The sequence below is a fragment of the Arachis ipaensis genome, chromosome B3 (assembly GCF_059453495.1).
Source record: "Arachis ipaensis isolate K30076 ecotype BB chromosome B3, ASM5945349v1, whole genome shotgun sequence".
NCBI lineage: Eukaryota > Viridiplantae > Streptophyta > Magnoliopsida > Fabales > Fabaceae > Arachis > Arachis ipaensis.
The window spans coordinates 128,462,439-128,486,834 of record NC_142438.1 but is presented as its reverse complement, the minus strand read 5'-3'; the positions used below and the strand labels follow the sequence as shown (position 1 = coordinate 128,486,834).

The following is a 24,396-nucleotide window of genomic DNA, read 5'->3' as shown; positions in this document are numbered from 1 at the left end:
ACTCTAAATAACAATTAAGGCCAGACCTTAATGGTTAAATACTTAAATCTTCTCATCTAAACTTAGGATTTCGTATTTGATTATTAATTGATTATCACACTTTCCACTTCATTATCAATGATAATAATAATAATAATAATAATAATAATAATAATAATAATAATAATAATAATAATAAAGAACTCTACCAATGATTTCTAACTTTACACCACCTTTCTTAAAAATATCTATGATTCCATTTAAAACAACATTATGAATCCCACACTATACACTATAGCTAGCAAGAGAGAGCATGTTGCAACTAAACCACTCCGCTCTATCTTCTTCATCAACTTCAATCATCTCTCTCTCTCTCTCTCTCTCTCTCTCTCTCTCTCTCTCTAGTAGACTAGTAGAACTGTAGTAGAAGTGAACTAGTGTTAGTGAAGAAAAGCATAGAACAAAAATGGCCAACAATACTAATAACTTCAAAAGCTTATTCCACAACTTCACTTCCAAAAGACAATACAATAAGACCTTATTACCATTCACCAATTTTTACTTCATCACTTTCTCCATCGTCCTCTGCTCCCTCTTCTACCTCTTCGGCCTCTGGACCCACCACCGTCCCTACTCCGCCGCCACATGTTTCCAGCCTTCCACCAACACCACCACCACCACCACCAGTACCAGTACCCCATCAACCCTACAAATCCAACTTCCCACCATCCACTTCGAGGCCAGACACAAACTCCAAGACCCACCTGCCACAGCGGCGCGTGAGTACCACGCGCCACCGTGCGACCCGAAACTCTACGAGTACACCCCATGTGAGGACTTGAAAAGATCCCTGAAATTCCCCCGACAGAGGCTCGTATATCGGGAGAGGCACTGTCCGGCACCGGAGGAGATTCTCCGGTGCCGGATTCCGGCGCCGTTCGGATACCGGTTGCCGCTTCGGTGGCCGGAGAGTCGGGACTCGGTGTGGTACGCGAACGTGCCGCACAAGGAGTTAACGGTGGAGAAGAAGATGCAGAATTGGGTCCATTTCAATGGAGACAGATTCCGATTCCCCGGTGGAGGAACGATGTTTCCGCGTGGAGCTAACGCTTACATTGATGAGATTGCGAAGCTGATTAAGCTTCGAGATGGGTCCATCAGAACCGCCATTGATACGGGTTGTGGGGTACGTATTTCAGTATTTGTTTTTGTTTATGTTTTGTTTTGCCTTTTGTTCTTTATTGACTGAACCGGTTTTTGTCTCTCTTGAACCGGTTTCATGTCTCTTGTTTTGAATTTGATAGTGGCTTAGAAATGAGGGTAAAGTTGGAAATGGATCCTCTCTAGTTCTTTTAAATTAGAGAGAATAAAGTGTTCACTTTTAATTCTATAAGTAGGATCAAAATTAAAGAAAAAAAATAGAGCAATAAAAAATGAGATTAAAGATTGGACACTATTTAATTTTTTTTCATTGGAGAAGATCCACTCTGGAATAAAGTTTGGTTTAGGTAAGTTTATTGGGTTCAATAGAAGGCATGGCATGCTTTGAGAAAGTATAACTAGAATAAGTAATTGTAATTGCTAGTAAAATTTAGGTTAATATTAGTTAATTTTTTAAACTCTTATTTTTTAGAAATTTAGGATTTCAAATTAAAATTTAAAATATGAAAATTAGATTAAGATAAAAAAAATAATTTAAAACAATTGACTTGATATCAACTAAAAAAAGTTTAATTCGCTCTTAAAAATAACTTATATTCAAAAGTTTGAAAAAAGGTTTTCTTTTAAGAAAAGAGAGGAATAATAACTCTGGAGGTTTTATCTACTTTTATAACTAGTCGAATAAGTTGTGGATAAACCCCATTGAACAATCTAAAGCAAGATAATGCCCCATTTTCTCAGTTTCCAATAATTGAACCTCCCTCGTCGTGTTCTTTATTTCTTTCTTTCTTTTTTGTCTTCTGGTGTTGCTCTTTGAATGGTTAATTTTGGTAATAACTTGGATTTATAATTCAAATTAGAAGATATATTTGATTTATGCTTGAGTTCATAGTCATTTCCTAAAAGTGCAACGAAATTTCCTAGACTATATTTGATGAAGATGGATTGGATGTTTAAAAAGAATAATTAAGAATAAGGGAATATAGGAAAAGAAAATCTAGCTTGTGAGGTGATGTTTTTTTCCCCTTGCTTTGTTTTATATTATTTTTAAGAAATTGGTTTTTACATCGATGAAAGACTCATTAAATATCGTGAGAATCTTAACTTCATTATTATTTTCTTAACTTTTTTTAGGGAGAAAAAAAAAAAGAAAAGAAAAAGATAACATCAAAATTTGGTTTGCAAAACAATCTTAGTCTTAGTACATTATTCTTCAAATTGAAGTAAAGAGTATTGATGAATGAAGTACCGAAAGTTTTATCCAATCATTCAATGATTCGGTTAGATTTTGCATTAATATGCTACCAAACTTATTTTTAATTCACATGGTCCTCTGCTTTTGATTTTATGTTGATGGTTGAGAATAGGTAAAAAGCACAATAATAATAAATTAATAATACATTGACTAAAATTACTTACTATCAAACCGTCACAATAATCATGCCCCACTTTACCCCATTTTTTGCTTAATCAAGATTTCACTCCATTAATTTCTCTCCTATTTTTGTGATATTTACTCTAGTTATTATTAACATAAGGCCAGTACTTTTATTAAAATTTGGCCAATACTTAACCAGCAAAAATAAAGTGAGTAATCTCACATCTTTAGATGAAATCTCACACCATTAAAATTATTAATGATGGCTAATTGATGGCTACAAATTATAAAATTTATTAGCCCCCTAGCACTTCTCTTTTTTTTTTTCTCTTACTTTTAACTTATAAAAAGTTATTAACATTAATATTTGATACAATTTCAAAACCAAATTATAACTTTTAAAAAGTTATTTAAGTGTTTATAAAGAAGTTAAAAAAATGACTTTTTCTATAATAAAATTTTTTTATAGCTCTTATTTTAAAATAAGTATTTTTAAAACTAAAAAACTAAATATAAAATAACTTCTTTATAAATTACTTTTAATTTAAGTATTTATTGTTTAAGTTATTTTTTTAAAAAAAAATAATTAAGAAATTATGAATGTGAATTATGATGTGGCATGTGCTTTGTTTTGTCGCTATATATACAAAGATTTAATTACATCACAGGATCCCCACCAGGGCACTAATTTTAGTAACATGATGCATTGCATGAGTGCATGCATTGAAAGATAATAATAGACATTTTTAATCAGGAAAAAGTACGCCATACTTTATGAACTTGACTTAAAACTATAGGTCATGCATATTTTACCCCATTTTTTTTCTTTTTTTTTTCCCTTATTTTTTGTGTTTCAGTTGCTCTAATATCTCTTAAAGATAGGAAGATAAATTATCCTTTTCATATATTATATATGAATATATGATAAGTCTAACTGTGTAACATTTAACTCATGAAACGATTACAATTTTAATCAATCCACAATATAGCTAAAATTTAGATAAAAATAAGCTTTTGAAACATGTATTAAATTAAATATATTTTACAATTTTGCAAGTATTTCTCAAATTTTATATTTTTGTAAGAGTAGAAATGATCTAATAAGTTAGTTATTTATAATTCAATTCAACAAAATAATACTTCATATTAAAAAATGTGCAAAACAATTTATTTCATGTGTTAAATGTATACACAGTTAAATTTATCATATAATAATAGCAAATTTGGATTGGTAGAGTGGTTAGCTCACTCGTCCATTTAATAAGAAGTTCAAATCTCATCTGCTGTATATGCAGCAACCTATTGGCCAATCACGGAAATTAACACAAGAAAATAATTATCATACCATAATACATGATATAGAGTGTAATTTAATCCCAGTTTAGACTAAGGGTGTAAGTAAAGTGTAAATAGTTTTTTTTTTTTTTCCTTACTTGTGCTCTAAGTTGGAATTTGATATCCAAATCAGGTTGCAAGTTTTGGAGCATATCTTTTGTCCCGTGACATATTAACAGTGTCATTTGCACCAAGAGACACACATGAGGCACAGGTTCAATTTGCATTGGAACGAGGTGTCCCTGCTTTGATTGGAGTCATTGCCTCAAAAAGACTTCCATACCCTTCAAGAGCCTTTGACATTGCTCATTGCTCACGTTGCCTTATTCCTTGGGGCCAGTTTGGTAGGTACATCATTTTCTCTTTTAACATAAAATATTGTTCATTAGAATAATCATCCTTATGAATAATGATTTCCAAGTCATGGTATTTCATTTTGTAGTTAGATTAATTGTAAGTCTTATGATTAAATAATTTTGGTTCTTGTTATTTTAGTCTAAAATCTCTTAAAATTTGTGAAATTGGTTGCTAATGTCATTTCACATAAATATCATTTTCACATGTTAATTTGAAGCATAAGTACTTAAGTACTAATCTTCGAGTTGATCTATGTAAGGATCATCATAGAAAGCAATTTCATTTAATTTCCTTCTAAAAATTTTTGGATCAAAATCATAAGAAAAATTTCATAGAAACTAAAATGATAAGTTTTTCATTTGTCAAGCATTAAAAACTTATTGAATAAACTCTCGAGTTAGTTCTCAAAAGAATTTTAGATCGATGAGATACTTTGGTATCTAACAAATTGGTTCCTACACAGAAAATTAATATGTTTTGGGACTTAATTGTCTTATAATAAAATTTGTTAAAGATTTATCCAACATGCATATTAAAAATTTGATTAAAAGCAATAAAGAGACTGATTTGTCCAGCGGAAATAATTTTCGAAGACTTATAGAAAATAAAAATTTTTTAGAGACCAAAATATCCAATCTGAAATTCCTTAGATACCAATTTGAATATGTACTCAAAACTTATTTAGACTATTAAGCTATGACAATGTATTCTGATTAATTAATCAAACTAGTTCGCATTTGGGACCTAGTGAATTACCAAGAGTAATAGTGACAAAGTGAAAATAATGTAGCCATTATTATAGTGACAAAAATAGTGATTTACATAGACATATCAGATATATACACTAAAGTTGTTGATTTATTGGCAGATGGAATATACTTAACTGAAGTGGATAGAGTGTTGCGTCCTGGTGGGTATTGGATCCTATCAGGACCACCAATAAACTATGCTAAACACTGGAGAGGGTGGGAGAGGACACGTCAGAGCCTCAAAGATGAACAAGATTCCATTGAAGAAGTTGCTAAGAGTCTTTGTTGGAAGAAACTTGTTGAGAGAGGTGATCTTGCTATTTGGCAGAAACCCACCAATCATGTTCATTGCAAGATGCAGAGAAAAATCTTCAAGAATGGTAAACCCTTCTGCCAGGCACAGGATCCAGATGCAGCATGGTAATTAAGTGGTCACACTCCACATTTTTTTTTTCAGTATTGTTATATTTTTTATGTCATAAATTCATTGAGGACTTAGGACGGACTAGCTAGATTTTAACATTATTTTGCAATTATCATAAAATTATTTCAGAAGAAAAATAAATTTTTTAGATAAAAAAATATTCGGTGAATTCTTACATAAAAATTTAAGAATTTTTTAAATCTGACACTAAAGTCGTTTAAATATTCTTACTATAAACATGACACATGATAAAATTCAATGATTTTCTCTTATCCATATAGCCGACTCATTTAATTGGATAATGTTTTGATGTTGTTTGTTTGCCATTAAAATCATTGGGGATTTTTTTTTTCCGAATGAATACAGCCAGGATTTTGTTTTCAAAACTTCTATTAAGGAATAAGGATTTTGATTTTTCTCAATTAGAGATATTTTTTAGACTTAAAAAACTTATTTTAATCTATTCTAAAGATATTAAAACCAAATTTCACTTGCACTCTCATATTATTGTTAATATTGATTTTTGTTTTTGTTCTTTGTATTGCATTTAGCTTTTGTAAGTGTGTTGTCTGCTAGTGAAAAAAGAAAATTAAAAAAAAAAGGAAAGGAAGAGAAGAGAGGTAAATTCTAAATATTCTTGCATCTGAAGAGAGTTTAGGAGTGATAGAAAGAGACTAGACGCTGTAGTTTGCTATGTCTCATATTGCAGCTTTTGTTAGCAAAACCTCTCTCAAGTACCTACTACTTATTACCTACTTAATCATGAATCTTAGCTTGTGTTTCATATTATTGCTATAGATTCATGCATTTACATTTTTTGTTTTTTTGGTGTCTATGCATGCATTTACTTTGTTGTCAGAAGATAATGTTACTCCAAATTTTATTTTATATTTTAAGAGATCTCCATTTATCTCACTTCTAAACCATATCAACTCTGTTTATATTAGGAGTTTCTTTTCTCATTTTTTGGTCTCTACAGAAAGTATTTATTTATTTTTGGTTTTCTGTTTACTCTAAATTCTTGTGATTTTTTAGTTCAAAATATTTGAGAGAAATTGTAAGCAAAATTAACCTATACATATTAATTTAGAGATATATACTTATACTTTGAATTACGAAAAGTATAGGTAGACAATGAAAATACTAAACAATGTGAACAATGGATATATCAGATGTTCATTTTATTAGGTGTGCGGATGGTTATTCTAATATTAAGATTTTGGTGAGTAATTTGGAAGTGTAGTGTGTTTTGATTTGATTGATGGTTGTTCATGTTGTTCAAAAAAGTTATTGGTTACCTAGCATAACCCTTCGAATTATAGATATGAAGTTGATTTGTATATAAAATCACTAAGAAGAACCATTTTACTTCCGAATTATTTCTTTTATTTTTTACATGAAAAAACTTTATAAAGACCAAAATCTTAAATAGTTAATTAATTTAATTTTGATACATTGAACAGTATAAAGAGTTTTACATAGTTTTTCAATCATATTTATGGATTTAGATGATTTTTTAAGCGATGAGTTTGAAAATTAGTTATTTTTGTTGATATATCAATATATAATTGACTGTTTGTAAAAAAAATTTTATACTGTCATAGCATACAAATTAAATTTGTTTTTATAGAAATTAAAAACAAAATTTATCCAATCCCTATATATGCTCTTTCTTTATATTTTTATTATTTACATTATTATATTTCCTTTGGATGCTTACCCTACCATGCTTTCAATTTTGATTACAGGTACACAAAATTGGACACCTGCTTAACCCCACTACCTGATGTAAACGACATAAAAGAAGTTGCTGGTGGAAAATTACCAAAATGGCCCCAGAGGCTAACCTCAATTCCACCAAGGATAAGCAGTGGAAGTTTGGAAGGAATAAGTGGTGAGATGTTCAAAGAGGACACTGAATTATGGAAAAGGAGAGTTGCATATTACAAGAAACTTGATCACCAGCTAGCAGAGAAAGGGAGGTACAGAAATGTGCTTGATATGAACTCTTACTTGGGTGGATTTGCAGCTGCACTTGTTGATGATCCTGTTTGGGTCATGAATGTTGTTCCTGTTGAGGCTGAAATTAACACTCTTGGTGCCATTTATGAACGTGGATTGATTGGAACCTATCAAAACTGGTATATATACCTTACTTCCTTTTTATTTAGTTACTTGATCTATTTCATTTTAGAGTATATATCCTATTTGGTCCCTAAAAAATTTCAGATCGGACACTTTAGTTCCCAACAAATTTTTATTCTCTAAAAGTCTTTGGATAAATAAGTCACTAACAAATTTTATTATAAGACAAATTAAGTTCTAAAAAAATACACTCTACGACAAATAGTCCCCTTCAAAACGACGCAAGGATCAAATTGTCTAACAGAAGTAATTCTTAAGGACTTTTTAAGAATAAAATTTGTTGGGGATTAAAATGTCTAATTTAAAATTCCTTAGGATCAATTTGGGTATTTGTTCTTCATTTTATTGTCACTATAGAGTTGTTTGATCTCTTGGTAAGTTGTTTTTTAGTAATATCCCAAATCAATTTTCAAAGAATTTTTAAATATTTTAATCCTTAAAAAAATTCAATCACCAAATAAATCTCTAAACTTTTATTTTGCTAAGACAAATCAATTTTAATCGACATGCGATTGATTCAAGTGGTATATATATATATATATATATATATATATATATATATATATATATATATATATATATATATATATGAGTTATTAGTTAAAATTTTATATACAGGACTTCCCACTAGTAGCTGCTTTATAGGGGGAAAATGAGTGGCTATCAATTAGTAGGATTAGTTTCATATTATATTATTTTCTGCTAAAAATAACTTCCGTTCCATCAAAATTTGTCCTCTATTGTAGACAAGAACCTGTTTCACAGATACACTTGATTCAGATTTAGTAATTTTATAATAGTAAAATATGGGCCAATTCATCTTGTCATTAATATATTTTTGAGCACTTGATAGTAGTTGAAATTAATTACTTACTACTCTTGTCTTCTCTTAGGTGTGAAGCCATGTCTACCTACCCAAGAACTTATGACTTCATTCATGGTGATTCAGTGTTTAGCCTCTATCAAAACAGGTAATCTCATTTTGACTATGAAAAGGGGGAAAAAAATGGGTGACAACATCTTCTGGTTTAAGTTAAAATTATTCTTGAAATTTCTGTAGTTTTATTCAATTTTTAGTTAGTTTTATATAATTGTAGTAAATTTCTTTAAAAAAAATTGTGATTATCATTTAGTACAGAAATTTAGTAGAAATATTTAAATTATAAAAACAATTAAAAATTTTACAAGTAGACAAATTTGAACAGTACCTATAATAAAACAAGGTTACAATTTACTATGGTGCCTACTCTCATACAGTCATACAGAATGAAATTGTGTAGAGTAAAAATAAATTATCAGATATGTGGATTTCGTCACTTTTTTTAAATACAATATAATTCTATTACAAAATATGTATATATTTATTCTGTATGTGAGTGTTGTCTTTTACAAAACCTTGTAAATTCTAATTCATAAAACTAATGTTGTCACATGCATACAGATGCAACATGGAGCAGATTCTGTTAGAGATGGATAGGATTTTGAGGCCACAAGGTGGTGTCGTATTGCGTGATGATGTTGATGTGTTGACCAAGGTGAAGAGCTTTGCAGATGCAATCCAATGGGAAAGTAGAATCACTGACCATGAAGATGGACCTTACAACAGACAAAAGATTTTTGTAGCAATTAAAGAATATTGGACTGCACCACCACCACAAAACCAAGATCAAGACATAAAATAGTTTTAATATCATATCTGGATTATTCAAGATTAGTCTCTTTCTTTTTTTGTGGCAAAATTTTTCTCAAGAATTCAATTCTTCCTAACACCAATTTGTAATTTGTGGCAGTAGCGGAAAATGTTAGTGATGTTATGTTGTAACTTGTAACTAAAAGAGGTCATTAACAATTGGCATTCTAGTGGAATTAAAGAAATAAATATTCAATAGAAAATAAGAAAAATGTTTTATATTACTTATTTTAGTAGTGCCGTATTGGAGACTCTGTTGGGATCACTTAATTAGTTTGTGTGAGTTGCATTAGTAAAGGTTTTTAATGGAGGGTTTTTTGTCTCATCACTACCATATTTATTAGTATTATATGGACCATATACTTTTGTCTCTGGTTTCATTATTTGTAATAGTTGTAGTAAATTTGAATTTTTATTTAGGTTTAATCGATTCAGGGATATCTATATATATAAAAGAAGATTACAAATAAAACATGTTAAATTCATATTTTCATCTCTAACACTCATAAGAAAAAACATAGGAAGCTAAGGAGTTTTTCTTTCTACACCATATTTATTCTCATTCATAACTACTGTACAACACATGTACATAGAAGTTTTTCTTTTTTTTTTTTTGTTTATAGGGATAGAATTGTTAACAAATTACTAGCCAAAATAAAGGGTATATAACTATAAGAGACAGTCTAAGAGTTCAGCACTTTTATTAAAATCTGCCAGTACTTAATCAGCAAAAAAAAAAGTGAATATTCAAACTTGGTGTATTGAAGCTTCACGAAGATTCATGCAGCAACTAACCAACTTGATTTAATTAGGTACTAACAGAATCATAATTATCAAAATCTAATCCTACAATCCATCATCTAAGGGTCAAAAGAAAACATTTTCACATGAAGACTTATAAAATCTTCATTGGAATATCACTAAATAAAAATGCATTTGAATATACAATAAGGGGTGTGGTAACTTAAGGAGTTTCTCTTAGGAAAACATCTCTATGTGGAGCCTACAAATTCAGTGTGATAACAGAACGATTTCCATAGTTCTGAATCCTTCCACAATCTTACCTTTTTCAGCAACCAATAACCTAAAAGTAAGTGCAGGGAATCATGCTCAACAAATATTAAGGGAAGCAAACTCAGGTGACTTGAAAACCAGAACTTAACAAGCATCCTTTAGAGAAGACTATACCAATGGCATGCTTTAAGTTTGTCACCGAAGATGAAAGTTCAGATCTATTTTGATGGTTGCTGCTAGAATCTTCATTTATGTGCATTGAAGTTTGGACTACCTGCTGTTTGGTCTTTCATTGGTATCAATTCCAGTGTCGATAGTCAACACTTCTTCACAAAAAACTGCACAGTTTGATGAGCCGAAAGCATACCAATTTGAGACCCACAACACGATAAGGAAATATCTTATATCTGTTATACCTCCCTTTAAGCTATGTATCTTTTTCCGAAGATAGAATATGCTGGTAACTCATTTATTATGTATGAAGATCAAGAATTTTGACCTATAGAAGTCACAACAGAAAAAATAGCAACGGGGACCAAACCTCATCTTTGATGAAACTCAATACTCCAATATCTTATCTGATTGAATTTCAAATCTTGATTGAGAATATATCGTCTAACTTCAAAGGGGGTTATGATGTATCAGGCAACAAGGTCAACTTCATCTCGATCTGGGGAGACAACATCTAATCTCATCATGCTCTTATACTGATTTGGAACATGAGCCCCTCCATGCACACAGAGTTCCACCACAGCCGGAGCCTTGCCATAATATCTCTTCAAATTGTTATTCAGAGGAGATCCATTCAAATCGTCGACATGCCAAACATAATTTGGACCCACAAGATCATCTATTGTTGCCTCTTGCCACGCATGTAAACCATTCCGAGACTGATGCTTTGAAGCCTTGCACATTCTCAACTTATGTCCCTTCGGACCAACCTGGACCTCGGGACAATATCCACAAGTATGCACACTGTACTTCTCCATCATCTTTGCACCTGATATCATCTCAAACCATGCCTCTAGGGTATGACTACTTAAATCCCTGAATTTGTTCCGTTCTTCCTCACTCAACCAATCCAGATTGGTATTGTTCATCTCTAAATTTGGGAAATTCTCTACATGCCTTGCCAGCACAGGAGATGCATCGAGAAGAGCTTTGATATTTTCAGAAGAAAGTTTTATGTTATTTACTTATTTTCAATATCTTCGCAACTGATTCAAAATCAACAATTCTCCCCTCAATACAGTATACGGGTTTCGTTCTCCTTTTTGTGGGATACTTTGCAAGATCTACACTGGCCTGTATACAGAGTTCAACAATGGCAGGGATGCGAGGGACACTGAACCTCTCATCATGTCCAACTCTTGGCTTACCAACACAGCCACAAAGATGAAAGCATTTTGGGAAGAGGACCACATGTCGAGCCCCTCCCCTTCTCCAAACATGCATTGCGCTCCTAGAACCACTCCTTGGTCCAGTACATGTTCGAATTTCATGACCAACATAACCAATGTGAACCTCATTGCATAACCTGATATGGAGAAACCAGTAAAAGTGAAGCCTAGTTCGAACGAAGAAAAAATAAATAAATAAAGAAGCACATACAGTCCATAAGACCACAACACCATCTAAAAAATTATAATAATAATAAATTACACTCTTTTTTCTCTCTTCATCTCTCTAAATGTTAAATGATAACAACCAAAAAGCCTAGAATGCAACTCAAAATACAAAATTTCCTTAGAACATATCCATCACACAGTGCAAATCCAGACAAAAATGTGCACTTCCTAACTTATTCGCTCAATCTCAGCAAGTGCAACGTGTTCTATACTTAAGGGCAATCAAAATAATCTTATCATTACCATAAGTTCTTTACAATCCATAACCAAAGTTTGAAGATTAAATGATTATGTAAAAAGGAAAAAAAATTGAAACTCTTCAAAAATCAATTTTAACAGAAACCTAATTAACTGGTTCCTCAATTTTGCAACATTTGGCAACTTTTCTAGCTTAGAAATTTCAGAATCAACATAAAAATCAAATATGCATAGTAACTTACTCGCAGCACAGCACGGGAATGACTCAGGCGAGTTGACTCAGACCAGATACGAGTGAATTTCGAGCTAGATATACTCGTGAGCCACCTCAACGAGTTCCGGAACCAGCAACCCGTTATCCGGTGGTTCCTCCAGAACCCTACATGGTTGTGCCTTACGCGCTTCTCTCTCCTTCTTCGCCCTCTCTATCAGCACCTTCATCGGCGTCACATACGGCTTCCTCTTCGATTTCCTCCGGCAAGGCCTCGGCACGTCAGAGTACGTGGATTCTCTGTCGTCCCCGAAAGCCACCAGTGGTGAAGTCTCTGACGAGAAGGAGAGGGTTGCATTGAAGCGGTGTGGTAGTCGCTTTGATGAGAAATTATCTCCGAAGGGATGACAATGCCACGCATCTCCGTTAAGAATGGTTGACGGTGGAAATGGTGGGAACCACCGTACTGGGAAATGGAGCATGTGATCGGAGCTAGTAAGCTTTTTTTTTTTTTTTTATCAGGGGAGCTAGTAGGCAGTAGCCTAGTAAGCTTAGAGACAGTTTAGGAGTCACGTGCTCAATATTGGGCCCTCGAACATGTAATATGATAAGTGTGTGGAATAAAAAAAACGGGCCTGCTACACTTACAAGTTTACAAGTTGGCCCAGCCTAAATACAACTCACGCGCATGAAGAGAGATTGAATAGAGCGTAACATTCACGCGCTCGCCACTCAAACGATTACGTACGCTACGAGTAATGGCAGACTCTTCCACTTCTTCCACTTCTCAAAGAAATTCGAAGACAAAGCAACCCTTCCATTTTCGAGCGAAAATCGAAAATAAAAATATAGAACTCGTCGCTAACCTTCGAAACCTCCATCAACACACCATCAAAATCTCCATCAAGAATCTCCAGCGAAAACAAAGCAAGAATACTCAAGGTGTGTTACATTACAAACTAGGTTTTACTTTTCTTCTACGTTGTTGTTCTAGGGTTTACTGTTATTCTTCCTTCTTTGTTACACTGTTCTTCTACGTTGTTGTTCTAGGTTCTCATGTTATTCTTGTTGTTCTAGATTTTCTGGTAACTGATTTTTGGGGGTATATTCCGTAGATTGGGGGGTGTATATTGCTTGACCTTGTAATGTTGCTTGATATTAAAGCATGTTTGAGTGATACCTGACTGATATATATGGATGTATCTGAATCATATCTATGGGTGTATCTCACTGTTATCAATGGATGTATCTGAATCATATCTATGGGTGTATCTTACTGTTATCAATGGGTGTATCTGACTCATATATATGGGTGTATCTTACTGATGTCTTTGGGTGTATTTTTCATTTCAGAGAAAATGGCAGCAAGAAACCAAACAAAAGACCTTAAGTGTGCCACACATTTCCTAAGTGATAAATTCAGAAACATGACTGAGGAGAAGAAGGCGATTGTGAGAGATCTAGGATTCGGTGGGTTGATGCACATCCCACCACTAAGGGTGCATCACCAACTGTTAAGGGAGCTAGCAAACAACTTCAAATTTGGGGAGAACAGACTGGAAACAGGATATGGTTCTTTCAAAATAACCCCAAGAAAGATAGGTCATGCGCTTGGCATCAATGCAACAGGTAACTAGCTCAAAATTATAGGTGTATATTAAGTTGATGCTTGGGTGTATTTAAGGTTGATGCTTGGGTGTATTTGAACCGACTTTGATACTTTGTTGTTTTTCTTTTTGTAGGAAAACTGTTTCCTCAGAAAGTCTAGTATAAGAAACTTTCTGAGGATGACAAAATAATTTTTAGAAGATTCCAGGGTAAGACCCTCAAAAGTCTTACCGATGAGTGATGGATATCGGCGTTGGTAACGAAGAGGAACGCCTAATGTTCAAAAGAATTTTCATCCTTTATATACAGATGGCGTTCCTTTTGCCAACGACAATAAACAAAATCTCGCCTGTGCACCTGGCTCCAATTTTTGAGATGGACGGCATCTCGGAGCGAAACTGGGGGGCCATGTTTTGACCTTCATCGTCAATGGCATCACAGACTACAAGGAGAAAAAGAAGAAGGCAATTGATGGCTGCCTCTTTGCCCTGATGATAATATACTTTCATCTTTCAAAAAACAAAGGCAAGAAGAGGGCTGAAAGACCACCAAAACCATGGATTGCCAACTGGAGTAAGGAGCAGTTGGTCGAAAGAATGAATGCAGAAACAGAGGAAATTTTGGTAAGTTGAACATAATATGTTGGGTGTATATTTATTTATCTGAATGCTGCTAAATAAATTATCTGATGTTTCAGGGGATTGTAAACATGGCGCAAACAAAAAAAATAGAGAAAATGAAAAAAAAAAGAGAAAAAAGAAAAAAAACAAGAAATAAAAAAAACAAAAAAAAGAAAGGCAAGTTCAACATCCTCTTCGGAGAAAGAAACAACTATTAACAGTGACAGTTCTACCTCTGAGTCTGAGACTCAAGAAGACTCAGAGGACTCAGCAAGAAAACACCCCAGCAAAAAGGAGAAAAAGTAAGTACCATACTTGTATGTAATTTCTTTTTCGAGTTGGGTGTATTTTTTGAAAACATTTGGGTATATTTTGTTGATCAAGTTGGGTGTATGTAGTTTATTATGTTGGGTTTATTTCATTTGCTGCGTTGGTTGTATATTGTCCATTCAGTTGGGTGTGTCTTGTGCATTCATTTGGGTGTATTTTATATCTTTAGTATATTCTAAATAATGATCGTTTGCCTTACAGAATGGACACCAGAAAAAGAAAGAAGAGTCAAGAGGAGTCAGATTCTGAATCTGAATCAAGTGATGAGTAATATTATGAAATTATTACTCCTTTCTTTTGGCTTCATTATAAAGATTTTATGTATTAACTGAAATGTCTCTTATTAACTTATAGAAGCGAAAAATCATCACCGGCGGAGAAGAAAAAGAAAAAGAAAAAGACAAAAACAACACCAAAAAAGTAAGCACTTCTTTGGATAAATATTCTGTGATAAAATTACTTTTTTATTTCTAATTCATACTTTTTTTTCCACCCAGAACACAACCAAAAAAGAAAAAAGTTGTTGTGGAGGATTCATCTCCTGAAGAACATCAATACTTTGATGGGTACAGTACCTTGTTAGCTATATTACCGTCTATCATCGTAATTATTTTTGTTAACATCTTCTTTTATGAATGTAGTGAGACATATGAAATATCAAGTGAAGAACTAGATGAATTGCTAAGGGGAAACGTTGAAAAATCTGCTGCAGAGGGGTATGTCTTGTTGGGGTGTCTATTTCAGATTTTGGTGTGTTTTCTTTGCTAATAATTGTTTCTTATTTCGCAGGGAGAACCAAGCTGACCTGTGATCGACAGAAGGTCGCTATGTCTCCTCTAAAACGTAAGAAGCTTTATTTAATAAAATCTTGTTATCATGATTTGGGTGTATTTTGTGGAACCATTTGGGTGTATTTTGTTGATCAAATTGGGTGTATGTTATTTATTAAGTTGGGATATTTCGTTTGTTGTGTTGGGTGTATATTGTCCATTCGATTGGTTGTATCTTGTGCATTCATTTGGGTGTATTTTATACCTGTATCTTATTTTGTCTGAATAACATGAAATCTGTTTAGAATACCGGCTGTGAACTTGGGAAGTGATGATCCTTCCTCTCAAGGATGCACAGAACAGAGTAGTGTAAACCAGCCGTCAAAGAGCATGTAATTTCTCTTTCAGATAACCGTTACTTTTGTTCTTCTATTACCTTCTACTTCTAATTCTATATATATTTTTTTAGAAAAAAAGCCCTTTATTATTTTATTCAAGAAAAAAAAGGCAGGAAAAAAAAGCAAAAACTGCAAGTATGTAAGTTCTCAAAAAACAAAGCCTGTCTTCTTTTTGAATTGTTCGGGTGTATTTTAGGTTGAGTCCAGCTGATTCGAATATTATGGTTGTGAGGGAACAGACACCGTCGGATGCGCTTGCAATGTGAGTTTTCCAAGAATATTTCAACCTTATAACCTTATTATTTTCAAAGGCGTTGTTAACCTTTCATTTCTCTTCTTGTTTAGAGTCCCGATTCAAGTTTTTGTGCTGGTGTCCCAAATAACCACTGTGCCGGAACTTCAAGAAACACCTGAGACAGATTTTGAACCAACCCCTCCGCTACAGATTAAAGGAACTACAGAAACGTAAGAAATAGTATTGGGTGTATATTTGTTTAGAGTTTGGGTGTATATTTGCTAACAGTTTGAGTGTATATTGTTCCTGATTAGTTTTTTTTACGCCATTATTAATTTTGTGTAACTGTGAAGCACCCCTGAACCCCACCAACAACTTCAAGATACCACACCCACGCTTCCCCCAGCTCCATCTAAAATGTAAGTTCATCAGACTAAAATCAATCTTTGCTTATGATCCGTATATTCTTACTCTTATAATACGTTATACATGATGACGCAGTCATCCAGCCGCAGAAGACGTTGCTGCCCTGATGATGATGGCACGGACAGCATCCTATGTTCCTAAAACAGATCCAATGCCATCATTCAGCCTTGACTTGACTGATTCAAGCCAGGAGGGAGCGTCAACGCAGGAGACAGAAAGGGCAAAATCTCTAGAAGCTGCAAATTTGATAGAATAATTAGACGATTTGGTACAAAAATAGCAAGCAGTGCAGCGAAAGAAAAAAGTAAAAGTCCACAAATTCAAAGGGAGACTGGGGGAGAAAGTTCTGGGAAGTTTGAAACTCCTGAGGGAATAAATCAGATTACGAATGATATGAAAGAAAAGTGCTACATCTGGGGGACACGACTGAAGACTTACGCAGATGGCAGTACTAACGAGTATGACCACATCTGCACTCTGATGGCGCAAGATAATTACATTTTATTTAGAATGCACCTTGCATCCCTCCAGACAGAAAGTTATATAGAATCTGAGGTAACATTAGAATAACATTAATATTTTACACCAAAGTTTACTGCAATGTTTATTAACGTAAATTGTTTTTGGCATATATTTCTAGATTGTATCTGCCATGTGCCACATCCTCAACCGGAAAAATGATAAAAGGTTTCAAGAACAAGTATACTGTCTGCCCCCCGATATTGTGGTAAGTTGTGTAGTCATTTGGGTGTATTTAAGGTATTTACTTAGGTGTATTTTCAGTATTTCATTTTTTGTTTCGCAATTGTTGCAGAGCATGGCCCTTTCGAAGCACCCAAAGGGGGAATTCATATCACCAAAAACCAATAAAGAATTCAGGGTGGAAGACTACCCGAGTTTTATTCCCTTCATAGATGCAAAAAAATAACTTCTCATCCATATGTAAGTTTTCATTTGCTAAATTTGTTAGTACCGTTCTTTACTTATATGCTAAATAAAATAACACACTGTTGAAATGTGGCAATCCTTTAGATTTTTACAGCTGTTTGCTACTCGGGCCATTGGTGGTTATGGGTGATTGATACAACAAAGTGGAGATGTCGTATACTTGACCCGCTACACAAAAAATCTCCAAGCGATGAGAGAAAGCAGCTTAATAAATTCACTGTAAGTTGCCTTTGTGTTCTTTGCTTTAATAGATAGGTCTATTTCAGTTCAATATAAGGTGTATGTATGTTCTGCTTTGGGTGTAATTATGTTCTCTTTTGGGTGTAATTTCTTCGTCGGGTTGGGTGTATTTTGTGAAACCATTTGCCTTTGTATCTTGTGCATTCATTTGGGTGTATGTTGTTTATCAAGTTGGGTGTATTTCGTTAGTTGTGTTGGGTGTATATTGTCCATTCAGTTGGTTGTATCTTGTGCATTCATTCGGCTGTATTACTGATTTGTTTTGGTATTTAAGGCATATGTATTTTCAAGATTGAGAGCATATGCTGGCGGAAAACCTCTGCAGAAAGACGAGAAGGAGAAGGAAATTAAAGCATCATATGTTAAAATATCAGGCCAAAAATCAAGGTATAAATTTGTGACTCTGAACATTAAACTTTCCTCCTAAATGAGATTTGTAATTTATTTTCTTCGTTTTCAGCTATGACTGCGGTATCTACGTTATGAAGTGGCTTGAGTTAATTGAGCCGAAAAATATTAAAAAGGGGAAGTATGAATGGGATAATTGGAAACAGGTAACTATCTTTAGAACTATATAACTCTGTATTACTTTACTGAATTAATATTGCTGTTTAAACGGAATATACTTTTTAATTGTAGGAGGAGGTGGACCACTATAGAGTGGAGTATGCTTCGCGGATACTATTCAGTGAGATGAATAAAGAGAGAGATCAGGCAATTAGAGAGAGTAATGCTATAAGGCTGTCGAAGCCATCCTCTGTATTATTGAGTCCGTTTTGTCAGATAAATTCTGCTGATATAGAAACTGTGTAATCCAACTGCTGGGTAGTTTGTAAATTGAACAAATGCTTTAAATATTTGCCATTTATCAACAACTTCTATTCCATGTATATTTTTTTCCATAATTAAACTATCTGTGCTGTTAAATTGTCTGTGCTGTATTCAAAAGCTGTATTACAGGTGGTAAAATATGAAGGAAAAAATCAAGGCATATATAAATGCAAATTATAAACTTTTACACCCAACGCAAGTGTAATAATACACCCAAGATTGCATAAAATATACACCCAAACTGTCTGTGCTGTTAAACTATCTGTGCTGTATTCAAAATGTATGAATTACAGGTACTAAAATATGAAGAAAAACATCAAATCAAATATACACCCATAACCTGCGAATTTTTACACCCAAATAAAGTTGAACATACACCCTGAAATCTATCCCCCCCTGATGTTTTGTGACTAAAACCCTGAACCCTAAACACTTAAAACCTAAACCCTTACACCTAACCTGTAAACCCTAAAACACAAATATTATATATATGTATCTATATGTAAATTGTGAATTAACAAAAATACACCCAAAAGCACAGTGCTTCTACACCCATATTCTGAAAAACTATACACCCAAAGAGTTATCCCCTGCTGCTGGTACCCTGAACTGATAATTCATAACATGTCCTTGATATTGGCTGGAATTTGAATGCACCGCTGATGCAGCATCAAACAGGTTTATCTGAATATAACACTCACATATTAGCTAAACTATTAACGAGAAAAATAAACTCAATCGCCACAAATTTAAAGAACATTACTTTTACCTCACTTAAAACTTTCGTCTTCTTCTTCTTTATGGTATTTGCGATCTGTTTGTCCAACTTTGAACCTAGCCTATTTTTTGGACGTCCTCTTGTTCGAATCCTTGGCGGGCTTTGAAGCTCGTTAACGGATTCCAAGTTGGCGTCTTCGTGGGATAAAGAATATGTCCCCTTCCTTTTGGCTTTTAAAGATTCCATCTCAGCCATGACGTTATCGTACGCACGGTGCAGAATTGTAGTCAGCTCCTCCGATTCGAATGCAAATTCACAAATATTTTGTGAACGAAAAACCAATTGGTCGAACCTCTTGCTTCTTGGCTCCATCAGTGGCTCGTCGTGGCTGCTCTTAATGTGTGTGTGTCGCCTCTTTACCTTCTTGCTCCATCGTTCCAGTATATATCTAGGTGACACTTGGCTTACTTGTTCGAAGCTTAACACGCTTAGTGCGTGACGACACAGTATCGCTCTCGACTCGAATAATAAGCATTGGCATTTTACCTCGACTGCAACTGAGTCGTAAGTAACCACAAACTTGTTGAATATTGAGCTGGAAACTTGTTCTCCGACTTCGTATACTGAATAGCCTAGAGCGGAATTCGTTAATCTGGTGATGCAATTCGCATTTCCTCTAAATTGTGCTTGGACTTCCCTAAACTTTTGATGAGTGTACGCATCTTGAAACTGAGCTTCAATGGAGGATTTGGTTGCACACGGTATGACCGTATGAAAATCTGCAGCATCTGATTCTCTCTCTGCTTGCTCCCTGCTTCCGAGGCAATTATCGTATTGTTTGACGAACTCAATAAGTGAGCTGTTCCGGGTGATATACTTGTTAAAAAATGAATGCGTGCTCTCGCTCCTTTGTGTGCTTCTCATCCCTACCCAAAAGTGGTGATCCAGATAGATAGGAACCCATTGTGACGGTCTTTGTACAGATCTGCAGAATACACCCAAACACAGACTATAAATACACCCGAGAGAACATGCAATTTACACCTCTGATGCAGATTTTAAAAAGACATTACCTGAAAGCCACTTGTTGTCCGCAAGACCAAAATTCAGCAGAAAATCATTCAAATTCCTATCGAATGAGTCTTTGCTATAAGAGTTCCAAACAACTTGGCTCATTTCTTGTTCAATATCGGCATGTCCCTTGTACCCGTTTAATTTGCTTGGAATCTTCTTCATGATGTGCCAAATACACCAACGGTGAATTGTTGTTGGCATACAGGCCTCTAAAGCCCTTTTCATTGATGCGCACTGATTGGTGAGAAACCCTTTCGGAGCGTTTCCTCCCATGCAACGAAGCCAGCATTGAAATAATCATTTGAATGATTCAATTTCTTCGTTCTTCATCAAAGAGCATCCGAGAAGTGTTGACTGACCGTGGTGATTCACCCCGACAAAAGAACCACAGACCAAATTATACCTGAAACAAATTACCATAGTGCAGAATGCAAAATCATTAAATACACTCCAACAGATTCTTCGTATACACCCAAAGAAACAGCCAATATACACCTCTACTGCGAATTCGTAAAAATACATTAATTTAGCATCATAAACAGGGGCAGTTTGTATTGTAGGTGGTGTCGAATGAAATGACGTCTCCAAAATACTCAAAGGCAGCTCTGCTTCTTGCATCGGCCCAAAAAGCCAGCTTAATAGATTGATCCTCCTCGAGTTCGAGCTCAAAAAAGAAATTCTGATTCTTCTCTTTCATTCTTAACAAATATTTCCCGAATTCCTTTGCATCTTCTTATTCGGAAACATTCCGCACTTCCTTGGTAATGTAATTCATCACGTCCTTTTCGATAAAATTTAACTCGCGGTGACCCCCGGCAGCCGCAACAAATGATTGGTAGGTTTTGCTTGATCTGATACCGGCCTCCTCGTTATTCTCTATTGTACGACGAATGGACATGCTTAGTTCCCTGTGCTGTTTGAGCATCTCTGCTTTACTTGGACAGTAGGGGTGTGAATGATCCAGCACAACCTTTGAAATGATCCAAGCACCGACATCCTTCAATGTGTGTATATAAATTCTTGCAGGACAGTTTAGACCGACTGTTGGATTGGTCTTCTCAGTCGGAGATATTTTAGATTTCCATTTTTCCTCTCTGCTACATGTAATCAGTTGATTCTTAATCTCGTTTCCCTTCCTATTTGTGCACCGAACTCTTGTAGAGAAACCTGCAGCCTTGGCGTAGTTCATGTAAAATTTTCCAGCATCTTCAAGGGTGGTAAATGTCATTCCAACCTTCGGAACAAGCTCGTCATCAACAACCGAGAGAGGCTGCACATTACACCATGTCAAAAACTGTAAATACACCCATAGATATGATTCAAATACACCCATAGATATGATTCAAATACACCCAATCATGTCTAATATGATATACCCGAACCGCAACATCTCAACTAAAATGACAATAAAGCCATAAATTGTAAATACACATGCTGCAGAATACACCATGTCAAAAACTAAAAACACACCCAATCATGTCTGATATAATACACTTGAATAACAATAACTCAATTAAAATAACAAAAAACCAGTAAAGTGTAAATACACCCACACTTCTAGCAAAAATACACCCAAAAAAGACCTGATCTACACCCGAGCGTCTGCTATAAATTCCAGATAATCAATCAAAACTAATACATTGAATCGACAGATTCATGTTAACGTGTTAGTTTCACAGTCGATGTTCAACAATTTTTCAACTACACAATGCTATACAAATTACTGCAAGAAAATTCATACTAATCCTATGTAAATCAAACCTCAGGAACTTCGTTAGATTCAAATTCATAATCCACTTCGCCTGGATTCAGCTGACAATCTGAGGTTGAATGATCCATTATCTTCAAAATGAGTTCAAACTTTGATTTCAGAAAACAACAAATCAAAATAGAAAACGAAGCTCGAGTTGCACAGAGAGAGGAAAGTAACGTAAACGAAGAACATACCAGTGAGAAAATGAGAGGAAAGGAACGATGGAGAAGAAGGAGGGAAGACGCGCGAGAAGAAGAACAAGCAAATCTCCAAATAACGAAAACGAAGAAGGAAACAAATCTTTTAAATTTGGTAGTTAGATATACGCGGGATCTTATATAGCGCGTGTATACAACGTATGTGTAGCAGCGCATTTTTTTGTTTTATTGCTTAATGAACTTGTAAAGTATACAAGCCCTAATGGCTTGTATGCAGAGCTTTTCCGTAAAAAAAATTTAGGCTAACACTTATAAATCATAGCAGTATATGGCCAAATAAATAAATAAATTAATAAATAACAGGAGTAGCAAAATGAACACCGATAAGTTATAGGCTGAATTTTTTTAATATGGTGGCATTATTGTGAATCTCTCGTGCCAAAATCGGATTGTACATTCAGTAACTTCTGTCTCATCGCATCTAAGTTTAGAGTTAAGAAATACGATGAGTACTATTGAATTTTTAAGTTTGATGTTCTATCGGGTTCGACAAGAATACTCCTCTCTATATTATCATCACAGTCATTAACAATCATGGCAGGCTCTACATCATCATCATTCCTTAGGACATCTTCTGTAACACCCTACCATACAGAGTCTTATGCTTAAGTCATAATTCAGAGATGGCAAGCTATTACGACCTCTAAAACAAAAATTTAGTACGTATAGTAGTATGAATAATTGATTATAACTAGGAGCCTTTGTAGAAAAAGGGGTAAACAAAAACCGTAACTCGAAAGCGCAACATTCCGATCGATAACGTAACGAGCAAAGGGTAAGCTAACGTGAGATCATATACATACAAAGAGTGTCGAAAACGGGAATATCAAGACTCAAAATCCGGTTGCGAAGATAACCGGTCCGAGCATAGTAATATATACATATAAATAAATAAGGAAAACCCCAAAGAAAACCCAAAGGGACACAAATACAGAAACCTATTCTCCAAAATCTCCTATAAGAGGAGTCATCACAGTTTGTATTATTTAATGGAGATAAAAGTATCTAAACAAGATATATAAACCAAAACAGAGTCCTGAGAACAAAGGATCTTCGCTAATCCGGAAGTTTCCAGCATGCCTCAACGAGAAACCTCGTGTCCTGCATCTGAAAACCACAAAATCCGCATGGGTGAGAACCAGAGGTCCCCAGTACGGTAACAGCTTCCACATATATAATACATAATAAAAGAGGAAAGCCGAAGGCAATCCTAGGACTTCCTCCAGATAATATCAAAGCTTATAAACAAGCTAAACCATAAGTGGCAACTGACTAAAGATTCTTCAGTCTAACTAATACTTCCCTTTCCAATTCCTTCAGACCTCCCAACCTCCAGCAGGAGTATAATATAGCAAACACAGTTATATCAGACAAGAGATTTATAAATAGGAACAGATAAGGCATTTAGACAATTAGCAAGTAATATGTAGTCAAATAGGCAATCACAAACAATTCATATAGTATGCATATGATGAATGCCTGTCCCTAGTGGCTGATGATATCATCTGTCGGTTATAGAGCCAACCCGACAAGTCCTGGTAGCTAACCATTGGACTGTCCCTCTGTCGCGCATCCCCAACTCGAGTTATACTCGTCATAAACTTGATCATAATCATGATCCATATCCATCACCCTCACTGGTGAATATTTACGGGGGCGAGCTCATCTGGGACTTTCACAGTGCCCGACCACACTTACGACATAGGGTCAACAGAGCTTCGAGTCTCAACCTGGAGCACGTGGTGGCTAGCCACTGCTACTACCCAGGAAAACCCTCATCTCCGATGGTGGAAGTGCAAACATTCACAATTCATTCAACAGCATATATGCATTTATACTTAGCCATAAACATGACTCCGCCGTAACACGGCAATAATCTAGCCATCCAGCTCACAGTTAAATCCATAACCAGCCAATTCATTAACAATTACGGCCTTTCGGCCCATGGCATAACAAGC

General features: G+C 34.7%; 1 protein-coding gene and 1 pseudogene across 2 annotated transcripts; one reads left to right on the top strand and one right to left on the bottom strand.

Annotated features, from left to right (window-relative positions):
- The first annotated feature begins 205 nt into the window (after positions 1 to 205).
- LOC107633695 (putative methyltransferase PMT15) lies at positions 206 to 9,430 on the top strand. The gene is made up of 6 exons (XM_021119357.2): positions 206 to 1,165; positions 3,987 to 4,197; positions 5,079 to 5,379; positions 7,132 to 7,524; positions 8,422 to 8,499; positions 8,970 to 9,430. Exons 1-6 carry the CDS (start codon positions 446 to 448, stop codon positions 9,208 to 9,210), a joined length of 1,944 nt encoding a protein of 647 aa, XP_020975016.2. The 5' UTR covers positions 206 to 445; the 3' UTR covers positions 9,211 to 9,430.
- Positions 9,431 to 10,734: 1,304 nt separating this feature from the next.
- On the bottom strand, positions 10,735 to 12,824 carry LOC107631137 (APO protein 3, mitochondrial-like; annotated as a pseudogene). Its single transcript, XR_015907148.1, has 2 exons — positions 12,301 to 12,824; positions 10,735 to 11,769 (listed from the first exon to the last, which is right to left on the bottom strand). The product of XR_015907148.1 is annotated as an APO protein 3, mitochondrial-like (transcript).
- Positions 12,825 to 24,396: the final 11,572 nt, after the last annotated feature.

Excerpts from the sequence above, each read along its gene's own strand:
- LOC107633695 (XM_021119357.2), top strand. The coding sequence starts at position 446 with ATGGCCAACAATACTAATAACTTCAAAAGCTTATTCCACAACTTCACT. Across the intron at positions 4,198-5,078 it reads TATTCCTTGGGGCCAGTTTG|ATGGAATATACTTAACTGAA; the intron begins GTAGGTACATCA and ends ATTTATTGGCAG. Across the intron at positions 8,500-8,969 it reads TTTAGCCTCTATCAAAACAG|ATGCAACATGGAGCAGATTC; the intron begins GTAATCTCATTT and ends ACATGCATACAG.